The following is a 22,855-nucleotide window of genomic DNA, read 5'->3' as shown; positions in this document are numbered from 1 at the left end:
AACCTGAAGATGCAGTGGGGAAACGCAGGGCAGTCTGGGAAGGGATGCACCTACCTCATCTTTTCTACCTGACATCCCCCATCCTGCCTAGACTCTTTGGAGAGGGACAAGACACCTGAAAGCAGGCAATGAGGAATAAAGGCAATTTTTCACTAATGAAAAGGGTGCTGCATAAATAAGCAATACTATAGGCCTTTGCATGAAAAGCCCATTTCCACTGATTTATATCCTCTTTTAGAAATGACCTGTGCAATCATGTTGGATCCACATGCAGATGGATGCAATCTACCACATCCAGAAAGCCCATCATAGCCTGTGCACCATTTAGCAACCTGCTATTTATTCCACAGGATTTTAGAAAATGAGAACATCATTTAAATGAGAAATTTAGAACTATTTAATTTTAATGGAGTGGGAGAACACAACAGTGTTTGCCATCTTACTTCTCAAAGTAATAGAAGGCCTTAAATACGGTTTTTGCGAAAACTATAACACATGCTTTCCTTTAAATAACTACTGTTTTCCTGGTAACTTCTGATCCTTCCCCAGGTAGCTAAGCTCAGAGCATAGTATTCACACATTTCAAACAGCTGTTCTCTGCACCCTCTGAAATCTCTGCGATTCCATTCACATACAAATATCTGTGTAGCACACTCCATGTGCAGGTATCACACTGGTGAAATGAGTTTTGACAAAGCACGGGGCCAGAGAGCTGAATTCTAGGTTTGCACTTGTCCATTGGGGGGAAGTTATCTGAGTTCACCAGACTCTGCTTTCTTATGCCCATAATCAGGAAACAAAAACCAAGGAACAATCACTGTTCTCGGGGCGTGGGCCCCAGGCACTTTCATCCACTAAAAAATAGATTTAAAATTATGTCTGTATGATTGCACTGATACGAAGATTAATATAATCCATATTGGATTATGTCCATCTTTTGGTTCTGATTTTAAATGAAATTAAAACACTTCTGTTGGCCCCTGAAATTGGCCCCTGAAAGTACTCTGGGCCCTCGGCACTGAGCCTACTGTGTCTGATGGCTAAGTCATCTGTGGTCTCAACTTATATAAAATCAAGAATCTAATGAGATCTCATCTCACCTCATCTGTCCCTCCAACATTAACTGAGCATCTACGATGTGCCAACAACTCAGACGGGCACCAAGAGCAGCAGAAATGATAACATCCCACCAGGCAGGTCAGGCTGCCAGTTCCCTTAGTGCTACGTCACGAATTCCTCGTACAGGGCCTGAGACATAGTAGGCGCTCGATAATTATCTGATTAGCAAGCAAACCAATGGCCGTGTCTCTGCCTACGGAGATGTCACCATCCAGAGTCGACCTAATGATGTGTTAACAGTAATAATGAATGTCTGTGTCTTACCCTCATGACTCCAGATCCTCAAGAAAGGAAGCTGTTGACAATAACAAGCAAGCGTATATTTAAAGCAAAGGGTAAAGAGCAAAGAACCCAATAAAAATGGAGCAGAAGGGAAAAGAGGAAGCGCATGCCTGGGAGAGGGGGGACTTCTGCTTGGAAGTCAGGTCCGTGCCTCACTCTCCCTCCCGCCTCCATGCACACCAGACCCACGCCTCCCATCAGTGAGGGCAGGGCCGTCATGCAACAGGGCTCAGCACAGAAGGGCTTGCAAAGCCAAGCCCTGCGTGTGCATGTGCTGTGTGAGCATTATTCCCTTCCAGGAAGATGCTGTTCTTCAGTTCTCAGCAATCTGACTTAAAAGGGAGCTGGGCATTTCCTCTCAATGATACACTTTCCTCCGTCTGGGGAGCCACCTTCTAAGGGACGCAGAGGATGGAGGCTTTCACTTTGGTGGCCAAGGTATTCATCTCAGGCCCAGTCATCTGCTCTGGCAGCACGGTTTCTGTGATCTCCACGGGCGCACAGGACTCGGGAGGCTCAGAGCACCGGCGGGAAACAGATCTGTTGGAAAGTTAAACGCCTAACCATCTGCATACAAGGGCTTTCGTTCTCTCGCATTCTGATGTTCTCAGACTGCACGATCTCAGACGCTCACTCATTAAACAGAGGCTTCCCGAGCACGTGCACTGAGCCAGGCACGCCCAGGGGAACAAAGCAGAAAAGCACCTGCCCTCGCAGAGCCGAGGAACCAAGGCCCCTTCTTTGGTTAACCATTAACCTAGTGGCTGATGACGGGTGGTGGGCTGGCATCGGGCTGCCTGAGTTAAAACGCCAGCTTGGTCCCTGCCCAGCTGTGTGACTTTACAGATGTGGCCTAACCTCTCTCCGTCTCAGTTTCTTCAGCTGTCAACGAAAACAGGAAACTTTTTTGTGGACACTGACAGAGTCCACGCGCATCAGTGGTTTAACGGAGGACCTCGGTGCAGAGCAGGGGTTCAAAAATGTGATTCCAAACGATCAGCACCACGCCTTTCACACCACCGTGGAATTCAGAACTTTTCATTTCTCCTTTGCCTCACACACTGGATCTCATGACCCACTGAGGGTAAGGACTGAGTTGTATTTGTTTTAGCCCCTGCAGCACAGAGATGCTAGCGCAGAGCAGGGGCTATAAGTAAAGGACTGGCAGACAGATAAAGAGACAGACACACTGATGCTCCTGCCTGGAGAAGCAGAGCTCTGAGAATGAGGAGAGCTCTAAAGTCTGCATGCCTCCACCACGTGGCCATTCCTCCCCCGGGGAATTGGAACAACCCCACTTATTTCAGTGAGAAGGAAGTGGGTGTGCAGCTTCCCTGGACCGAGAAAGGGATTCTCCTAATTTTGAGTCACTGGATTCCTGATCTTCAAGGAGAGTCTGTCAGACTCTGAGCATTGATTAAATGCCCACGTCATGTCAGTTGGGCCCATCTACGGCACCCAGATAGGTGGTCACGCATTATTCTCGATGGCTCTGTGAAGGTATGTTACAGAGGAGATTAACCTTTAAATCATTAGATTCTGAGTAAAGCAGATTACCCTCCACAACGTGGGTGGGCCTCGTCCAATCAGTTGACGACGTTAAAAGAAAACGACTGACGAAAACGCAAGACCCGCCCTCCCCACCCTGAAGAAGAAGGAAGTTGGTCATTTGGTCAGCAGAAGGCCTTTGGACTTAAACTGTAACTCTTCCCTGGGTCTCCAGCCAGCTGGCCTGACCTGCAGATTTTGGACTTGCTGGCCTCCACATTTGCATGAGACAATTCCTTACAATAAAACTGTCTGTCTCTCTGTCTCTGTTTCTTTCTCTCTCTCTTTATATATATGAATATATGCGCAGGCGAGGTGCTATTATCCTACTGATTCTGTTTCTCTATAGGATCTGAATGAATACATCAAGCATACGTCGTGTCCCCAGCGGTACCAGGCAGTGTCAGGGATATCACAGTAAAAACAGCATAGCAAAGACTGAAGGAGGCCTCCAGCACGATCTCATCCAATCCTCTTTCTAGACATTGAGAAACTGGGGCCCAGAGAGGGCAAGTATCTGGTTCAGGGTCACACAGCACGGTAGAGCCAAGGACAAGAAACACCTAAGATCCTTCGTTCCATGTCCTATCCACAAGATAACGCTGAGGTTCCTGTAGTAACGTTTGATTTCATTACGTGGATAAATTCAAAGAAAAATGAGACCAGCAGAGGATTTTATTGTGCCAAGCTCTCCCCAGGCTTTTATAGGCTTATTTCATTTAATCTTCTCAGCAACCCTGCGAGGCAGGCATTAGTATCCTCTTTGACAGATAAGCCATGAGTGGGAGAGGGAAAATAATTCCCCTGGGGCAAAGCTGCTGGCTTTCGGGGGAAGGGGACGTAAGCTCTGGCTCCGACCCTGAATGTGAAGCTCTCGCTGCCTAAGATGCTGCAGGAAAGAGCAGGGCTGCAGGACCAGAGGGACCTGGGCTTATGGGAAAAGGGGCGTGACACGTCACAGCAACCCTCACCTCCCCATGATTTTCCATGCCAATGGGTTCATTCTGCTGTGAATCTCTAGTTCCTGCACACGTCTCTGCACAGAAAGGCTTATTTTGAAGGGAACACCTGTTCTCCGATCGCTCCAGCTGATGCTGCAATCTGCACGGACTCCGATGTTATTTGCTACTGCGCTGGGCTTCTTGGGGATTTGGGAGGCACAGCCCCCAAGGGAGGCGGGGGAGTGGATTTTATTCTTTGCTTGGCAGCCCTTGCCAGGTGGGAAGGCACAGGATGGGCACGAGGCTCTGAGCCTGCAGAACTGGATGGGACCCAGATGGAAAATGCACAGGGAAAGAATCAGGTCCTGAAAATACCCCACTGAGCTGCGAGCAAGTTCACCGCTCAGCACCCACAAATCAGCTATTTTATCTGACTCTCATAAAAGTCAGGTATATCTTCTTTGACACACATCCCCCAAAACAGCCAAGAAAAGAATGGGGAAAAAAATTCGACTGTATTGTGTGCCCGCTATGGGTCTATTTCTGTACTGTTTTTACACATACTAAGGCCTAAGATCCCTTCCAAAATATAGGTATTATCCCATTTTAGAGTTGAGAAGCCTGAGTTTTCACAGGGTGAATAGAGTCGTCCACGGCACAAAGCACTCCGCAGAGCAGGTATTCGAAACCAGAACCTTCTCTCTGCCACATCACCGCGGTGACGCTTGGCCTCTTCGGATGTCACCGAATCAGATAGGCTGAAATGGCCTACGATGTTCCCTACCCCACCCCACGCCAGGTCCAGTGTTTCTGCCAAGGGCAGTCCAGCTTGGCGCCCGTACGTCCATGGAGGTGTCGCACTCTCCTGCTCTCCCGCCGCTGTCTGTCTGCTGCCAGATACGGCGAGGAACACCTTGTGGCTCAGCCCTCTCGCTGCTCAGAGCTCTATATAAACACGATCATGCGCTTGGACCAACACACACTTCCTGAGCACTCATTATGTGTGCCAGGCGTGGTGCTGGGCCCTGAAGGTGGGGCGCTAAAGGCAATGGCCTCTGTCCCCAACCACTCGGAGCCCAGTGGAGGAAAGACAGAGATGCCTAGAGTTGACTGTGGTGAAAACATCTGGGAGAGGGAATTCCTTGCTAGGAAATCAGAGAGTGCTTCACGGAGGTGGTGGCAACTGAATGAGGCATGAGAGGCTGCGCAGACAGGAAGGAACAGAGAGTTCCTTCAGGGCAGACACCAGATCACCATCATCCCCATATGCTCCTGTGGCCCCAGCAAAGGCCCTTGTCTTGGGATGTAAGTGTCAAAAGATGCTTTGAACTGATCTATGAGCCCAGATGTTCCAAACCATGTTCCCTGGAAAACAGAGTCTGAACTGGAGATTTTCACGTGGATCTACTGGGGAGGCTCTTGGAGCCAGAGGAATAAGAAGCAGGACTGGACAGACGGAGAAGCTGGGCTGTGATACGGTCACAACAAAGCCTTCAGTCAAGCTCTGGCGGGTCTGGAGCAGGGACTGACCTGCGGCAGGGGTCGGGGGTGACCTAGGGGAGGCACACGGCAGCCCCTGATGAGGAAGGGTCTGCGCTTGGCCTTGGGGATACAGAGGGAGCAGGAAGTCCCTGGCTTCCATCCCTCCCCATCCCATCCTGGAGCCCTGAAGCCGTCCATGCGCACAAGGTAATAAGGAAATGCCCACCCCTGCTCGCTGGGTCTCTGCCTTCCTCTCCCTTGCTACTGTCCCCAGGTCCTTTGCCAATGCTCAGGACCCTGGTTCCTAAGGCTCGGTGGTTGCCCGAGGTCCTGCATCTACAGGAGTCCACCTGCATAGCAGTTCTCTTTGGCTCTAAAGTCTGTGCCCTCCTGGGCACAGAGCCCAGTCCTGGGTTCAGGTCCCCTGTCCCTCAGGAGGGTCTTGGCAGTGTTCCTCTAAGCTCCTCTCTTGAGAACATGTGACACAGCCGCCAGGACAAGACGGAGACTTGACGGGGCAGCTTTTGCGGCCAGACCTCCCGGTTGGGCTCAGAGCTGGGAAAGGTGATGTCACAGGAGAGCCAGCTGAGTGTAGGACCTGACGTGCTGGAACGTCTGAGGACAGGGCTTGGCTGCACAGGGAGATGCAGCATCTCTTTTGGGGGCTGGCTGAGTGGACAAATTTTCCCACTTATGACACGGGTTGTATGATGGTTAACCGTGTGTGTCAACCTGACTAGGACACAGGGTGCCCAGATATTTGGTTAAAAATCACTCTGGGTGTGTCTGTGAGGCAGTTTCTGGATGAGACGAACCTTTGAAAGAACAGAATGAGTAAAGCAGATGGCCCTCCCCAGTGTGGGCGGGCAACACGCACCCATCGAAGGTCTGAGCAGAACCAAAATGCTGAGTGACACAGGGCTTCTCTCCCTTCCTGTCTTTGCACCGGGACATAGGTTTTCTCCTGCCTTAAAACTCAGACTCAGGGACTTCCCTGGCGGTCCAGTGGTTCAGAATCCGCCTTCCAATGCAGGGGACGCAGGTTCGATCTCTGGTCGGGGAACTAAGATCCCACATGCCACGGGGCAACTGAGCCCACGGGCCCCAACTAGAGAGCCTGTGTGCCGCAACGAGGATCCCGCATGCCGCAACTGAGACCCGATGCAGCCAAAATAAGTAAATAAATAAATGTTTAAAAACAAAACAAACAAAAAAACTCAGACTCAGGAGTTTACACCATTGTCTCTCCCAAGTCTCTAGGATGCAGATGTCACATCGTGGGACTGTTCATCCTCCATGATAGCATGAGACCATTTCTTATAATATAGAAGGGAGAGGCATAAATGTCTCCTATCTATCTATCTATCACCTCTTATTGATTCTACTTCTCTGGTGAGCCCAGACAAATACAATCTGGTTATTTCTGAGCAGGCCCCTAACAATAACAATCGTGTATTGGCTCAAAAGAAATATAGAGTAATGTTGTAGATGCCTAAAGCCCTGTGCATCACAGAAGTGTAACAACAGGAGTTTCTTAGGGAGAAGGACCAAGGGGAAGGACAGGGTATGCATATTTATTGAGCACCTACTGAGTACCAAGTACTGGTCTAAGCACTTTTTATGCATTACAGCAACGAATACACATATTACCCTGTGAGGTTATTAACTATTAGCAACCCCACTCTGCAGGTGGGAAAACTGAGGCTCAGAGAAGCAAGCAAAGGAAGGATCGAGCCAGGTTTTGAAATGAGCTCCACGCGAATGGGCTTTTGAGGTTCCACACGGTCCGGGGGAAGCCCCTCACAGCACATCCCATGACCTCCATGGAACCATAGCCTTCGAGGTACCATATGGAAGAGGTGCCATGTGAAGACGCTACTCCCTGCATCAACCCTGGGGCCTGGCACCGGGAATATGTTTGACGAACGCAGCAGCCATCCAGAGAAGGGATGGATGGATCGATGAGAGGAAGGGAGGCACGGAGCAAAGAATCTCTACCAGGGACATTTGAAAGGAGCCGAAATCTCATAGACCAGACGCAGCCTGCAAAGCGAAGTTTGCAAGGCTTGGGGCCTCTGCCCCCAGGCAGACATTACCTCTGAGGAAGTCGGCTTGCAGTATCCAGCTCCAAAGACCAGGTTTTCCAGGGAAAGGCTAGACTGTTCTGGTCCCGTATCTGGGCCGCCTTTCCCAAGCCAGGAGCCTCTTCCTGGACGAGTAAAACTGAAAAGAAGGGAATAGAAAGAATTGCAAATTTATATAATTTTTTCTAAAAGGATGTGAAGAAAGTGATGGGGCCATTAATTCAGCCCCTTGATGCTGTTCTTGGGGAGCCTATGAGATAAGCCGTTTCGAAGAAGTAGCTCACCCTCGAGGGATGCTTGGGTGGGGCTTTTCGATGCTGCCATGACTAGTGGGTGCAACTGGCATGCGAGCCTGGGGGCCAAGGATGACACACATCCCACTATGTGTACAAAGAAACGCCCCCTAAATGCCCACAACCTGCCTGCTGAGACTCACTGAGGCAGAAGTTACTTAACCACCAGGGCAGGTGGGTTGGGCTTCTGGCCAGAGGCCAAGGGGAGCCTCCACCTGCCCTGGTCTGAGTCCTCCCCCACTCCTTTCATTGGCATAACCCGAGCGAGATCCTTCAACCCCCGTCCCCCCCCGAACCTCTGTTCTTCTGTGGAAGAGCGTAAAACAATATCCACCTCCACGACCCACACAGGAGTCTCACAGGATCGTGGAGGTCAAAGACTCTGACTGCATCGATGCTACTTAGAAATACTGTACCTGTTCCCAGACAAAAACACAGACCCTGCCCAGCTCTGCAAGTTATCCCAAGGTCAACTGGCAGAGTGTGTCTGCAGTCGTCAATTTTAGGATCAGAGGAGATTAGAAAAGTCTGTATGAGCTGAATTCATCTTATTTGGGTTTATGATCATTTCTCTCTCCCTTCACCTTTTTGATTTTCACCAACTGATCTATCGGTAAAGTCTACTTAAACTCCTTTTCCCTTCCTTTCAGATCCCTTCTATTAAACACCCTAGTGGTTAACTGTCATGTCATCTTGTGAACATTTTTTTTATAGGCATGTCTAACTCCCCCGGGGAAGAGTCAAAGTCTCCAATGGCCAAGAGGGTCTTGATAATACAAAGCCTCAGACGGCATTATCTCCACCCTAGGTGCGCAAGAAATATTTGTGGAAGGATTGAATTTACACCTTCCAGAGTAAAAGCTTGATGGGGAAATAAAGCTAACGTTATATTTTGGTTTAACTCATTTGTTCAAATGCTTATCGGGCTAATGCTATATATGCCAGGCAGTGTGTGTGGTACTTGGGTGGCAAGATGGTTAAGGCATGGTCCCCAGTGTAAAGACGTTTGGGTCTAGAGAGGGAGGCAGATGTAATATATGCAAGGCGGGTAAACTCAGGCCAGTGAGAACAGAAGGGAAGTTTACAAACCAAGCTGGGTGAAAGGGATGGACAGCTAGAGACGATACTTAAGCAGAGTATGTATGGCCAAGTGGTTAAGAGGCAGCCGGTAGAGCTGGGCTGCCAGGGTTGGAATCCCAGCAGCAGCATCTGTCAGCTCCGTGGGGAAAGTTTTAAACTTCCCAGTGCCTCTGTTTCCTCGTAAGTCAGGAGAATTGACACCAGCACCTTAACAGTGGGGCTGTTTGAGGATTCCATGAGCTTAGCCACATACGCCTTTAAGTACCAGGTCTGGCAAACAGTAATGATTCAATAAATGCTAGAAGTTATTGTCAATAATACCACAAAAATAATAAAATCTAAGAAAACCATTATATTTATAGAGCTAGTCTGAAAATACCACAAATACAATCAACTCTAATAAAATCATTTCTCCCATTTGTTTAGAACTGAGATTCGAAGCAAGTCTACAGTTCAGCTAGAAAATGGGTAAAAGGAACATTGCAGAAGAAATGCAGAATATGTGTGTGAGCGGCAATGCTCACGGCACATTCAGGGGACCGGCTGCAAAGCAGTCACTAGAATTACTCGCTATTTGTCTTCGGTGTGGCCTTGAGTAGCTGAAGCTCTCAAGCGAAATCGAACTGTACCCATGTGAGAGTTAAACAGACCTCAGTCTGTTTCAGGGAAGGTGAAGGATCTTTTGAGGTTAAATTTCCATTTCACACCTGCTTCGTCCTGGCTGGATTTAACAGTTGCTGCTGAAACTGCTTTTCTGGAAAAACTGGAGCTTGCCCTACTTGACAGGTATTTCCCAGAACCTGAAAGTGTTTCCAGCCACCGTGAAGGAACTCACAGAAATCCTTCCTGCAAAATCCAGAGAACAGAAGGCAGTTCTATTTTTACCCCCATCCCTGGAGAAGCCTAAACTCTCAGGGTGAATTTCTATCTGCACTGCTCTCCAGCAAGGTGGCTGCAGACAAACCTGTAAAGCACTGTTTCTGTCAGGAGGTTAAACTTGCTATGCAGAGTGTCTAAAATAGCCCCATTAGCAGGCAGAGCCCGGGATGGAGCTCAGCAAGCAGACGGGCACACTGACTGGTAGAAGCACATCCTGGTCACATCGCCCGGGCAAGATCTCATTTCCTACTCTTTGACCCCAGCAGGGGGTCGGGACAGGGACCCCCTACCCAACAGTGAGTGGGGGCTGGAGTCTCCACCACGTGCATTTCAGCCCCCAGCGCTGAAAAGGGACATTGGGAAAGTTCCCTTCCAGAAACTCCATGCTGCAAGATTCCATCCCCGAATATCCCTTTGCCCCCGCGTGCAACCCGTGCCCCCATGCGTGTGGGAGGTTTGAAGTGAGTTGATGTCCACATCTGGCGATTCCGGGTGCTTTGGAGGAAGACACCCGGGCACAGTACAATGTGCTCATTGTTGTCAGCTCTGTCCCTCTGCTTAAGTCATTCATAGAACGTCGGTGCTTCGTGGGACCACGGAGATGCTCTGGGCCAATTCACTGAAGGGCGAGCACGGGGCCACTCAGGTGGCCCTATCGTTGAACAAACAGTTACTGGAGGAAGGGGCAGAAAATCGTGTGCCTGGCACTGTCCTCGTGTGAGAGTCACTAAAACCTTAAATGGACGGGACCCAGGAGTGTCCCTGGTTTAGGGATGAAGACTGCATGTCTCAGGGATGTTAGGTGACTTTTCAAATAAGACAGGGTTAGAAGAAAGCCAGTTCAGGTGAAGGCAGCAGGTCTCACCCATTCAGCACCAAGCTTCCCTGCCGGCGTTCTCCTGACTCCAGAGGCACCCACTCCAACATCCCTGCCCATCTCTCCCCTGCCCTGCAGGGGAGCCTAAACCTGCGGCCTGGGGGAAGCTCCTCTGGCCTGAGCTGATCTCTCCTGGCCAACTCCCAGCATCTCAGCCACACGGCAGACTCAAGCGTAACAAGAAACCCAAAGCGCGCCCCTCCGCCTCCCCGTAACAGCAGGGCTTGTGACCTCATACCTGATCAGGGGCTGTTGCAGGGCCACCAGGGCAGCGTGGATGGTCACCGAGATCACCGACAGGTGGAAATAGTCGAACATGACGGGGACCTGGTGATGCAGGCCTCTCCGGGGGTGGAAGTGCAGGCCCAGAGCACGGCTGCTGATCACGGGGACCCCGGCCATGTCCCGCAGCCTGGAAGGCAAGCGAGTGACTCAGATGAGTGGTGGCAGGTTGCCCCTGCTGCCGGCCAGGTGGGTCCAGAAGGCAACCTCGCCCACGCACAGGCACTGTGCCTGCATCGGCTTATCCAATTCCTGCAAATACTCTGCTAGGTAGAAATTGTTTTCCCCGGGATGGGCAAATGAAGCCACCGAGGCTCAGAGAGGGAAGGGAACTCATGGGACATCACACAGCTGCTGTGCAGCAGAGCTGGGGCTCACACTCTGCTATTACCGACACGGAGCTCATCTGTCAGTGATGGAAAGATGCCCAGACACTTTTCCAGGCTCAGCGGGGAAGCCCTCCCAGAGCCCCGTTCCCTGCTTGCCCTTGTATTTCCCCCCCGGATGCCCAGCACAGCACTTCCTTTGTACCTCTGTGTTTTCCACTAGACTTCCACCTCTTAAGGGCAAGAACTGTGACTACTTCATTTTTGTATCCCTAACACCAAGCTTAGAATCTGCCATATTGTAGAAGTCGGTCAAATGTTTCCTTATTAAAAGGGATATGTGACTGAATGAATAAATGAATGACCCCCAAAGAATAATAAAGAGTCTGATCAATTTCATCAAGGACTCCCCTACCTTCTCTCTAGCGTTTTGTAATTGGTGGGTGTCCGATTCCCAAGAGATAAACCAGCTGGTAAGCAAAGCCTAACAGAGTCTTTGGTTGTAAAAATGGGGCTGATCTTTCTCTGAAACAAAAGCCATCCAGGGCTCATCTCCTCCTCTGCACGCCCATCACTCAGGCTCTCTGGGCGTCTCCGAACCAGACCCCTTGGGAAACCCGGATGGAGCATCTTCTGTGAGCAGAGAAGAGAGCTCAGAGGAGGTCCAGATGAGAAGCTTCTTCTTCCTCCGCAGATGAGGAAGAGAGACACAGAGAGAAGACAGTGAGGGGAGCAAACTCCCAAGGCCCCACCCAATGGGCTTTGCTTTCTGGAAATCCTTGTCGCTTAGCGCTTGGGTGCAAATGAATGCCAGGTAAAAGAGCCAACTAAGTCAGCGGAGCCCAGTGTGACTCCAAAATAGCCCACAAATGATGACCTCCTCTCTTACCAGGAAGAAGCCTGATGGGGAGGGGGCACGGAGTGTCCTCTCCCGAGTCTCAGAAGTCATTAACATTCACATTCACTAGCATTCTGACAACTGTTCATTGCGGCCTTACTGTGAACTGAACATGGCGTTTTTTCCCTTAATGTGTATGACAATCATATGACGTATTAACTGACGTTACCCCGTTTATCGATGCGGAGGTAAAGCCAACGTGAGTTAACCGATTTGTTCAAAGTCACAAGGCCAGACCTAAACGCTGGGCCCAGGTCCGTCGTCCGACTCCACGGTCTGTCCTACACTACTGCCCATAATTACTTTGAATCCATTCAGGCACAGCCTGCTGCAAATCACAGGACTATCCTCAGGGCTTGAACAACAGGGCGTGAAATACATGTCAGGGTAGCAGAGATGTCAAAAACGTTAACAAGAACTTAAGCCGCTTTGATAGGCGTAAAGAATTCAGAATGAGGGAGGTGATAGCTCTTTTGTGCCCTGAAATGAACAGAGCTGATTCATGGAGATAAAACACCAAATGTAAAGTAGACAGCTAGCGGGAAGCAGCTGCATAGCACAGGGAGAGCAGCCCGGTGCTCTGTGACCACCTGGAGGGGTGGGATAGGGAGGGTGGGAGGGAGACGCAAGAGGGAGGGGATATGGGGACGTATGCATACGTACAACTGATTCACGTTGTTATACAGCAGAAACTAACACACCAGTGTAAAGCACCTGTACTCCAATAAAGATGTTTAAAAAAAAAAAAACTCAGTTCTGGGGGAGAGGGTGTCTCAATTTAGAAAAAAAAAAACATAGAGGTAAACTGGATAGCACTGAGAGGACAATGCCCGGGTTCTCATAAAGGAACTAAAACCAGCGAAAAAATCAAACAAACAAAAAAAATGCAAAACACAGAGAAAGAGCCCTGGCGTTCAACTGACGGGGAAGAGATGACTTAAGGAGGTGACCCGTGTACCTGAACTGCGACCCAGACGGAGACTTTTGATGCGTGGTTACAAGGACTGAACTTGAGGGCAACTGAAGGAAGGCACAGAAGGATGACTTGTCCCTTGAAGTAAAGAGGAATTTCCTGATAAGCAGAACTGTCCAGGGACAGAGTGGGATATACAGGGGAGACGTGAGCTCCTGTCTCTGTGCAAGCACACGTTCGCGGGTCTCTGCAGAGTAGCAGGTTCAAATGTGAGGTTAGACTGGAGCACTGTTTCTCCCCCTCAGTGATACTGATATGGGCTCTGTTGGGGAGCCGGGATGCAGTCCCGGGCATTGTGGGATGTTTAGCAGCACCCCTGGACTCTACTCACTAGAAGCCAGTAGCACCCACCCACCCCCCGTGTAACAATTTAAAAGGCCCCCAGAAATGGCCAAATTTCCCCGGGGGACAGAACTGTCCCACCCACATTGAGAACCACTGGACGAGATGGACATCAAGAGCCCTTCTGCCCCTGACATTAGACGCCATGCTTCTCTATTTTGATCCTTCTCTAGCCTAAATGGTTGCAAAGAAGCTGACTTCCTGGGTCACGTGTCAAAGCCTAAAGTCTATGCCCAGGATGTGCTACAGATGTCTTGTCATCCTTAAACCCAATTTATGAAAATGAAAAAATATGGCATTTTCAATTCTTCCCCAGCCTCTGGCTTCCTGTTCCTGTTAGCTACTCGCATACTCCGTGAAAACGCTCTGCTCTGATTGCTGTGAAGTGCTTTGCACTATAGGGAGGAAGTGACACATGGAAACTGGCCCCACCTGCATCTAGGAAGCCACGAAGAGGAAGAAGACATTGATCCGTGCCCTTGGCCTGGCTTAGGTATTACCTCTCTTAATCTTCATAACAGACCTATGAGGTACAGGATCTATAATGATGCCCATGTTATAAATGAGGCTACTGAGGTTTAGAAAAGTGCAGCATGCACCCAGTGTCTCACAGTCAATGAGCGCAGAGCCTGTTGCTGAACTCCATACACTTTGTTTGGGCCAATCTCCTGTACACAGCCTCTCCATTAACTACTGTTTTGATGGTAAGAAGGTCACATTTATTGTGTCCACCATAACTTATCATTGAGGCTGCCTGGAGAGCTGGGTAGGGAATGACTTCCAGGCTGGGTTTGGGATCAATGGCAGGGTTCTGTGATCAAATGGAAATGTCTACCATGGAGCTATGGATGAATACTTCTGAATGAAGGGGCACAGGAAGATAGGGCAGGGGTGTTAATAAAGTTAATAAAATGAGTGAATGACAGAAATCCTAGATAGTTGAGAGGGAATATGAGAGCAATAGAGACGAGGACTTCATTTCTGAGTTTATAGCTTAGAAAGAAGGTCAGCCTCTTATGGGGCTTCTGAGTTCAATACGGTGCTAGAACAATAAGTCCTGGAGATGGTGTGAGGAAGATAAGATTTCTCAAGCATCCACCATCCCACCCAGAGGTAAGCAGAAGTGATGAGAGAAGCAGGTGTCCAGAGGGGCTTGGGGTCCAGACAAAGACCCCAAGAGTGAGGGATCTGTGATGTTGAGCCCAGACACAGCGGCAGGACCTTGGACAGATCCTCCCGCCAGCCCAGAGATGAGGCGTGACCGTCTACAACACATACACATCAGCAGATGTCTATTCTCAAAGCACAGACACGTTGAGGTTTCTGACATTTTAGTAGTGGTCCATCTGTGGTTCAGATCCCCTCTGATTCAATGCCCCACGTTATGAAAACTCCCATGACAATCAGACACATCTCGGGGATGGGAGAGTCCTTGGGAAGGGAGCCAAAGTGCTAACAGTGACTCTGAAACTTGAAGGGGTCGGGCAACCATTCCGCCAGCACCAGCCCCTTGGCCACCTGGTCTCCCATTCTCCACTGGAGAAGGTGAAGCATTTGCTGAAGAGGCTGTAGAGATCAGAAGTGAGGGTTCATTTCCCCGAAGTGGTCGGACTGTGCTGAGATTCTGCTAAGAGAACAGATGGAAAAGAAGGGCCACCATTTTCACCTTAAGCTCAATGAGGGGAGTCTTCACGTGAGCATGCTGTGTGTGCCCTGGGGGAACACAGGCCCTGGTGCCTGACTTATCCTGCAAAGGCCCTCAGGAGAGAAGCTGAGGGTGGCTGGATTGGCCAAAGAAGAGTCAGCAGCACTGGGGCGGGGGTCCCCACCAGTGTGAGATGAGGATGAACGTGCTTGCGTCCATTATCCAAGAGCCAGATGTGCGTTCCTCGGAGAAGAATCTGCCAAAAGAGCTTCCTGCAAGGAGTGAATGACCCAGCCATAGGAGGCATCATTATATCAAAGAACAGCAGAGGCTGGAGGAGAGGGAGACCGCCTAACGGGTATAGCTCCAAGGAAGGCACAAGAACACCCCAAGAGCAGAGAAAGCGGTGATTCAGCATCTACCATGTTAAGAGCCCTGCTTGCAACTGAACCCATCACGTATGGCTCCCTGCCCCACCTGCAATCTCCTCCCTCCTCCTTGTGCCTGACCCTGCAAGACCCACACACCCCAGGGGGAAGACGGGAAGCTGTATCAAGCTGCTCACCATACCCAGTTGCTGCAGCAGGAGTTTCCTACCCCGAGAACGCCTGAAGCAGGGGTGCATTGGAGCAAAGGGGCAGGGTCAATGAAAAGAAGTTATAAATTGGACGAGAGTTTGGAGTTTTGGTAATACATTCGACTGAACTTTTTCATACCTGAAAAAAGAACTATCTATTTATGACATGAGAGAACAGCCTGCGACACGACTGTTCACCCCAGGGTAGGAGGAAGAGGCCACCGAACCAGCTTAAAGGGAGAAGTTATGAGAAGGAGGAGGGTTGCTTCCTGCTTATTGACCCTGATAAGCAGGAAGCTGATGGATTTTCAACGTACGTCAATGGATTTTCAATTTTCAGAAAGTTGAAACATCACAGCAGACATTCAGTGTAAAGGTGAGGATCCCGGCCGGATCTCCTCTGATTCAGAAGGGGGCCTTGAGATCTGCAGCCTCATATGGTCATTAATCTAAAGAGCTAATTAATACTGCATTGCAAGTGTACGGAGACGGGTTCGGATATAAGAAGGTGCCAGTTCATAAAGCAGGAAGTCAGGAGTTCTCTGTGCCTGCAGCCTCTGAGCTACCTGCCTAAAATGCATGCAGCTCTAAATGACCACATAGACATTCCCTGCCCTCGTTTCTGTAGCTGAGCAAGAACCGGGTTTCTAAGGGATGTTCTGAGGTTCATGGCCATCAGGATACCTCAGGGCTGGAAAAGCGTTGGGCAAAGGAAACTGTATTATCATGATTCAAGGATTCCAAGGACACTCACTGCTGTTCACTGTCTGTAAAGTGCAAATCCACCTTGAGTTGGAAATCGACTTCACTTAGTGCCTCTTCCACCTAGAAGAGAAACAAAGTTTAAGGACTGGTCCAAATGAAACATGTAGCCGGCCGCTTTCCCAAAGTTTAGAAGAAGGAGCTCACAGCAAAATTAATGTCATTTATGTGGAAAGCAGAATTTCCATGCATGTTCTGTGGAATTCTAGTTGAATGCGGTGCCTGTATTACATGGAAGTAGAAGGAAGGGATTTATGTCACATTTGGGGAAAAGCCAATTTTGCAGGAAAAAAATGTTAAGTGAGTTTTCTAGATTGCAGGACTTTTGAGCACCTTATTTCCAAAACAGATTTGATCTGGAATCCTCTGAAGCAGGAGTGAAGTGTTCTGTGGCAGCTGCTTTGGAAAGGTTGGAGCAGTGAATTTGCAGAGAGGAAACCCCACTTGGCTAGAGATGGGAAGACGCTGGAGGTGGTGTTACTGCTGGCACCTTCGAGGGGCTGACGCTACCCTTCCGGGTCATAGAAAAGGAAGCTGGTTGCTCAGAACAAAGTCAAGTCACTTCCCAAGGCGGCTCAGCCTTACACGAAAGCGTATCCTTCACTTTTCTCTTGAGATCCATTACATCTAACCATTTATGCTTTCAGACACTTTAGCATTTCAGTGCTATCCATGACTGTTTCCATTCTTAGCTTTTAAAAACAAATCAGTTTTCATTAATTAGCATGGGAATCTATTTGTTCTACCTGCCGGCTTCTCAGGTACATCTAAAAGATGGTAACCCACGCCTCTTCTTTTCCCAAACTTAACACCTCCAGGAGAGTCACTTGCTAAGCACCGGATCTAGCTGATGTCCCTACTCAGGAAACCCAGATAAGTACTGCACGCCTGTGACAGGGCGTAGTCTCCTCCCCACAGCCACGCGGGGTGGACCCCTTCCCCTCTGTGACCCACAAAAAACCCTGTTTTTTTCCTATCTCAGCATTCAACACTTCCTATAAAATTGTCTCAGCTTTACAACTTTTGCGTTATAAGCCCATGAGACAAATACTAGCTGCAGACACCTTTTGTTTAGCCCTGATAGTACTTTTTACAATGTTTCGAACAAGTAGAAAACATTTAAAAATCAGGCAGTTTCACATTTCCATTGCAGGTTTCCAGCTTCTGAGAAAACAATCCACGGATCTGGCCGTGCTGGGCGGGCATTCAGAAGCTCCATTCGGATCGGGCTCAGGGGACTCTGACAAAATCCAGCTGACTGTGGCTAAATCCCCCCGGGGCCATTTTCTTACCCAGAATCCCCTGTAATCTGGTATCATTAAGGGAGAGACTAGTCTTAATCGGTTCTGGATCCCCAGCTTCAGGGACAAGGTCCGGCCCACGGAAAGTATTCGTGTATCTTAAAGGATAAATAAAGCTCTTCTCTACCACCCCCCCTCTTGGTTTTTGTTTCTTTGCAAGAATATCCTCATTCTGTAGGGATGGAAATCTCTTACCCAAAGGCCTCTTTGGAAACATGTTCCTGGTGAAGCATAGCTCAGGCAGAGACATATGGATGGAATTTATCTTTAGCTCCCCAGGGTTTGAAAATTTGTTTAAAAAAATTTTTTTAAGCATTTAAAAGTTAACATTTTGCTCAATCCAAGGGCTATGAATAACTTCCTCTCCTAGCTTTGTTTTGCATAATCACTCACCCCGCTTCATACACACAACCCAAGCAACACAGCCTCTTGTCACCAGTTCCTGGGAAATAAGACTGGCAGAGCAGGTCCTCCTACCCACCTCCAAGCATGCATTTGCCTACTTAACAAAAATTCGCTGTAAGCTCCAGTTTTAAACTTGCTGCGATTTCTTTGGAACAAGGAGAGAAATCCAGGCCCAAGATCAGCTGTGGCCAGATGGAGCCTGGCTATGACTTCACTGATGTCTCAATAAATCTTTAATTGCAAGATGCCCCAGAATGCAGTCACTGGTTTCTCTAACCACTCATTTTTCTTCATTGGCTGTTGGCTACCTGCCCCTTCCTCCAAACACACACATTCACACGTGCGTGCACACACACACACGTACACACTCACGCACGCATGCCCTTCCATTGCCCTACCCTTATTTTCGTTAAAAGGGTTGCTTCCTTTCAAGGGTGATTTTTTTAAATTGGAGTATAGTCGATTTACAGCGTTGTGTTAATTTCTGCTGTACAGCAAAGTGATTCAGTTATACATATATATACATTCTTTTTTCATATTCTTTTCCATCAGGGTTTATCACAGGTTATTGAATAGAGTTCCCTGTGCTCTACAGTAGAACCTTGTTGTTTATCCATCCTATATATAATAGCTTCCATCAGCTAACCTCAACCTCCCAGGTAGATGACTTTTTTAGCGTCGGGCATCAGTTTCGCATAGTAGTGGAAATAAGAACAGCAGCTAGGATTTACAGAAGAGTTACTATGTAGCAGATACTACACAGGACAGCTACCACTGTCGTATACTATCTTATTTAATGTGGATAGAACTGTGAATTAGGACATATTGGCCTCACTTATAAATGAAGAAACTGAGACTTGCTGTAGGAAAGTCACTTCCAAGGCTTAACTAGTTAGTGGCTCCAAAGCCCAGATTCAGTCAAGGGCTGCTCACTTCTTCAGCCTTTTCCCAGGGTCTCATCTGTGTTGTGGGTTGTACAGTCTCACGCTAGCTAATTTCAACTCTGCTCATAACAGTAGTAACTCTTGTATCCTCTCCTCCTTTATGAACTTCTCTCCTGAGCTGCATCATAGCTGGGGAGATAAGAAAGCAGCTTTGGAAGTCAAGCTACATGGGTACAAAGCTTGGCTCTCCATTTATTAGGTATCTGTGTGACCTTGGGCCAATCAACCTCTCTCGGTTTTTTGTTTTTTCATCTGCAAAATGGGGGTGAAATGATTACACTTACCCCTTAGATCACTGCTATTGTGAGACTATGTAAGAAAATGCACATAAAGGGCTTAACACAGTGTGTGAACAAAGGCCATTCTCAACAAATATTAGTTATTATAGTTATTTCCAACTTACTATGGGCCTGACCACCTGAAGGACCCCTTCGTCCACTAACTCCACCCCCAGGCCTGCATACTGGTCACAAACACAGGCTTTGCGGTCAGACTGCCTGGGCTAGGTTTGGGCTGGGCTTAAGAATCTGAATTTTAAAACAGTACTGCCAGGGGACTAGGACATGGTGCGTCTAGGAATCATACTTCGAGAAATGCTTTTCTTTTTGGAGCCCATAAAAATGCAACCATCCCACTCCTGGGCATATATCCGGAGAAAACTCTTATTCGAAAAGATACATGCACCCCAATGTTCATAGCAGCACTATTCACAATAGCCAAGACATGGAAGCAATCTAAATGTCCATCGACAGGTGAATGGATAAAGATGTGGTATATATATATATATATATATATATATACAATGGAATGTTACTCAGCCATAAAAAAGAATGAAATAATGCCATTTGCAGCAACATGAATGCACCTAGGGATGATCATACTAAGTGAAGTAAGTCAGACAGAGAAAGACAAATACCATAAGATATCACTTACATGTGCAATCTAAAATATGACTCAAGTGAATTTATTTACAAAACAGAAACAGACTCACAGACAGAGAAAACAAACTTATGGTTACCAAAAGGGAAAGGGGGTGGAGGAGGGATAAACTGAGAGTTTGGGATTAGCAGATGCAAACTACTATATATAAAATAGATAAACAACAAGGTCCTACTGTATAGTCCAGGGAACTGTATTCAATCTCCTGTAATAAATCATAATGGTAAGGAGTATGAAAAAGAATATATATATAACTGAATCACTTTGCTGTATACCAGAAATTAACATAACATTGTAAATCAGTTATACTTCAGTTAAAAAATGCAACCTTGTCCACAAAGATTATTTTATGTAACATGTTCCTCCTCCTCTTCAGGACATTAAGCATCTCGTTGCTAATAACTGTATCTTCTCTGCCTTGTCTGCCGGGAAGCTCAGCACTGAACGTGTGGGCCAACATCTGCGAAGGTCCAGAACTATGCTTGTGCATTTTGGTCTGTTACATTTAACTCAGGCTTCAGTTCCCTTTTGTGTTTTTCCTCTACTTTGGCTCACTCTATTGCTATTTTTTCCCTTTTACTATTCTGTGTATTTTGTCAGCCTTCCCAAATCTTCTGGAGGGGTGTTACACAAAGTGTATATAAATAACATACCTATCCTACTCCACACTCCCTGATTCTTTGCAACTTTTATGAAAACATTTGTGCCTTAAGCTGTGTCCATGGTCATCTCTTACATTTACTTGTGCACTAAGTGTGTGGACTGAATCTTCTCCGTGTCTGCACTTCCCACAGCACGGGAAACGGTACGCTTGATGTGTTGGCATTGTATACGCCTGCCGCTCACATTGATGGCTACGTACATGCAAGACCGTGAACTCTGGCCAACTGGCTATACGGTGTTTGGGCTGCCATAAACAGATAGTCACTAGAGCTAATCTAATGCATGCATTCCAGAGATACAGCTTTTATGAACTTATCCAATTAACTTTAATTGTCACTGATTTGGATGTAATGATTAATGATAACGTTGTTTGCTGTCATATGGATTACCCCCAACACAATAATAAATCATTAGCTTGTAGAGATAAGTGATTTTATATGCAGAAGAAAACAGTATGTACCATATGAACAAAGTCTTGTACAAAATATGTACAAGATTACAACCCATGCTGGCAAACACACTCCCTGTTCATAGTTCACTCCTCTGAACTATGGCTTGTTGCAAACTCGCGTGAGGCTAAACTTGAGTGCTGGGAAACATGAACCTTGAAAAGCTTTAAACTGTTAGGGGCAGGAGGAAGAGTCTGATGGAATTAAGATGGAATAACGACCAAGAGACCTGAGTAATGTCCAATCCCAGCCTCCAGTCACAACCATCGTGCCCAGGAAGGTCTTTGAGATCAACGTGCCAAAGGACAACGGCCCATGAGAAATCAAGTGACTTTCTCTTAGTAGATTTCGGGGAAGCTGAGCTTGTGCATGAAGCCCAACTGGGAGTCCCTTAACCCTCAAAACCAGCTCCAGTATCTCTTCCTAAACTGCCTGTGTCCACCAGAGTCCAGTAAAGAAGTAGATGATGCACTCAGTTCGTTAAAAAGAGTTGATTTACGAAGGTGTGGGGAGAACTTAGGGAAAGCAACCAATGATGATGGCTGGGTACCTCGGGGTTAGTCACTGCAGGACTCCTCACCACCTCCTCATTCCCACCTCAGAGCCTTTGTCCTAGCTGTGCCCTCCTCCCGGGATGCCTGGCCCCTCCTCAGCACGTGGTCTCAGCTCAGTGTTGGCTGTTCAGGGAGCTCTCCTGTCTGTCACGTCCCGTCCAGGAAGTAATCGCCATCTCGTGTGAAGGTTGTGCTGAAGCTGAGCTCTCGGAAATCTGAGTATCCATCAGGAGGCAGCATCAAGTCTCGCAGAGTGAGCCTGCCGTGAGTTCTCTTCCACTTTGGGCCCAGCTGTAGTTTCACAGGACCTCCAACAGGGGTGAAAATTCCTACTCTGATTAGCTTTGTGAGTGTGTCTCATGGACGAGGGAGCTGAGCGAGAAGCAGTGAGAAGGCTCAGTGACAGAATGTACAGGATGTATTTATTTGACTGCATGGTGATGTACCGATCTCATGTTAAAACACAAGCTCTCGGACACCAGGGGCATTTTCTCGTTCACGATTTTTATCTCTAGCCCACAGTGGGTGCTCAACAGATCTTTGATGAATGGATGGATTCACAAATGAAGAAACAGTGACAGCTTTTCACGTGCAGCCACACAGGGGAACTCGTCACTACCTCAAGCATAAAAGATGTGGACAAAAAGCCATGGGAGGGACTTCCCTGGTGGTCCGGTGGTTAAGACTCCGTGCTCCCAATGCAGGGGGCCTGGGTTCGATTCCCGGTCAGGGAACTAGATCTCGCATGCCGCAACTAAAAGATCCTGCGTGCCGCAACTAAAGATCCCGTGCGCGGCAACAAAGATCCCGGATGCCGCAACTAAGACCTGGCTCAGCCAAATAAATAAATACATATATTTTTTTTAAAAGTCAGCTGAATACAAAACTTTAAAAAAAAAAAAAAAGCCATAGGACATGAGAGGAGTATTAGATGGCCAGTAGAAGTCGTTATGCGTGCTATAATGCCTGTAGGGGATACCCGTAGGGGACACATCTCTGATTAGGCTCTCCTAAAGTAGGAGTATACTTCCACATCTTTAAAGATACTCTAGCAGGGAATGACCAGCTGGAATGCGGTAATGGGGATTCGAGGTGGGACTGGGGGAGTGAGAAAAACGGTTTAGACTTCATATATTCTTTTTTTTTTATTTTTTATTTTTTTTTGCGTTACGCGGGCCTCTCACTGTTGCGGCCTCTCCCGTTGCGGAGC

At 48.0% G+C, this 22,855-nt stretch overlaps 1 protein-coding gene across 1 annotated transcript in view; it reads right to left on the bottom strand.

The window, feature by feature from the left end:
- Positions 1-22,855, bottom strand: part of FAM135B (family with sequence similarity 135 member B) — a 174,355-nt gene that overhangs the window by 76,166 nt on the left and 75,334 nt on the right. Inside the window, exons 4-6 of the mRNA XM_024129426.1 lie at positions 16,383-16,453; positions 10,824-10,997; positions 7,469-7,595 (exon numbers count right to left, since the gene is read on the bottom strand). Coding sequence (XP_023985194.1) covers positions 7,469-7,595; positions 10,824-10,997; positions 16,383-16,453 — 372 coding nt within the window. The remainder of the gene's footprint in view (positions 1-7,468; positions 7,596-10,823; positions 10,998-16,382; positions 16,454-22,855) is intronic.

The sequence above is a fragment of the Physeter macrocephalus genome, chromosome 15 (genome assembly GCF_002837175.3).
Source record: "Physeter macrocephalus isolate SW-GA chromosome 15, ASM283717v5, whole genome shotgun sequence".
Classification (NCBI taxonomy): domain Eukaryota; kingdom Metazoa; phylum Chordata; class Mammalia; order Artiodactyla; family Physeteridae; genus Physeter; species Physeter macrocephalus.
The sequence above is the reverse complement of the archived record's forward strand: the minus strand, read 5'-3'. Positions and strand labels throughout refer to the sequence as shown.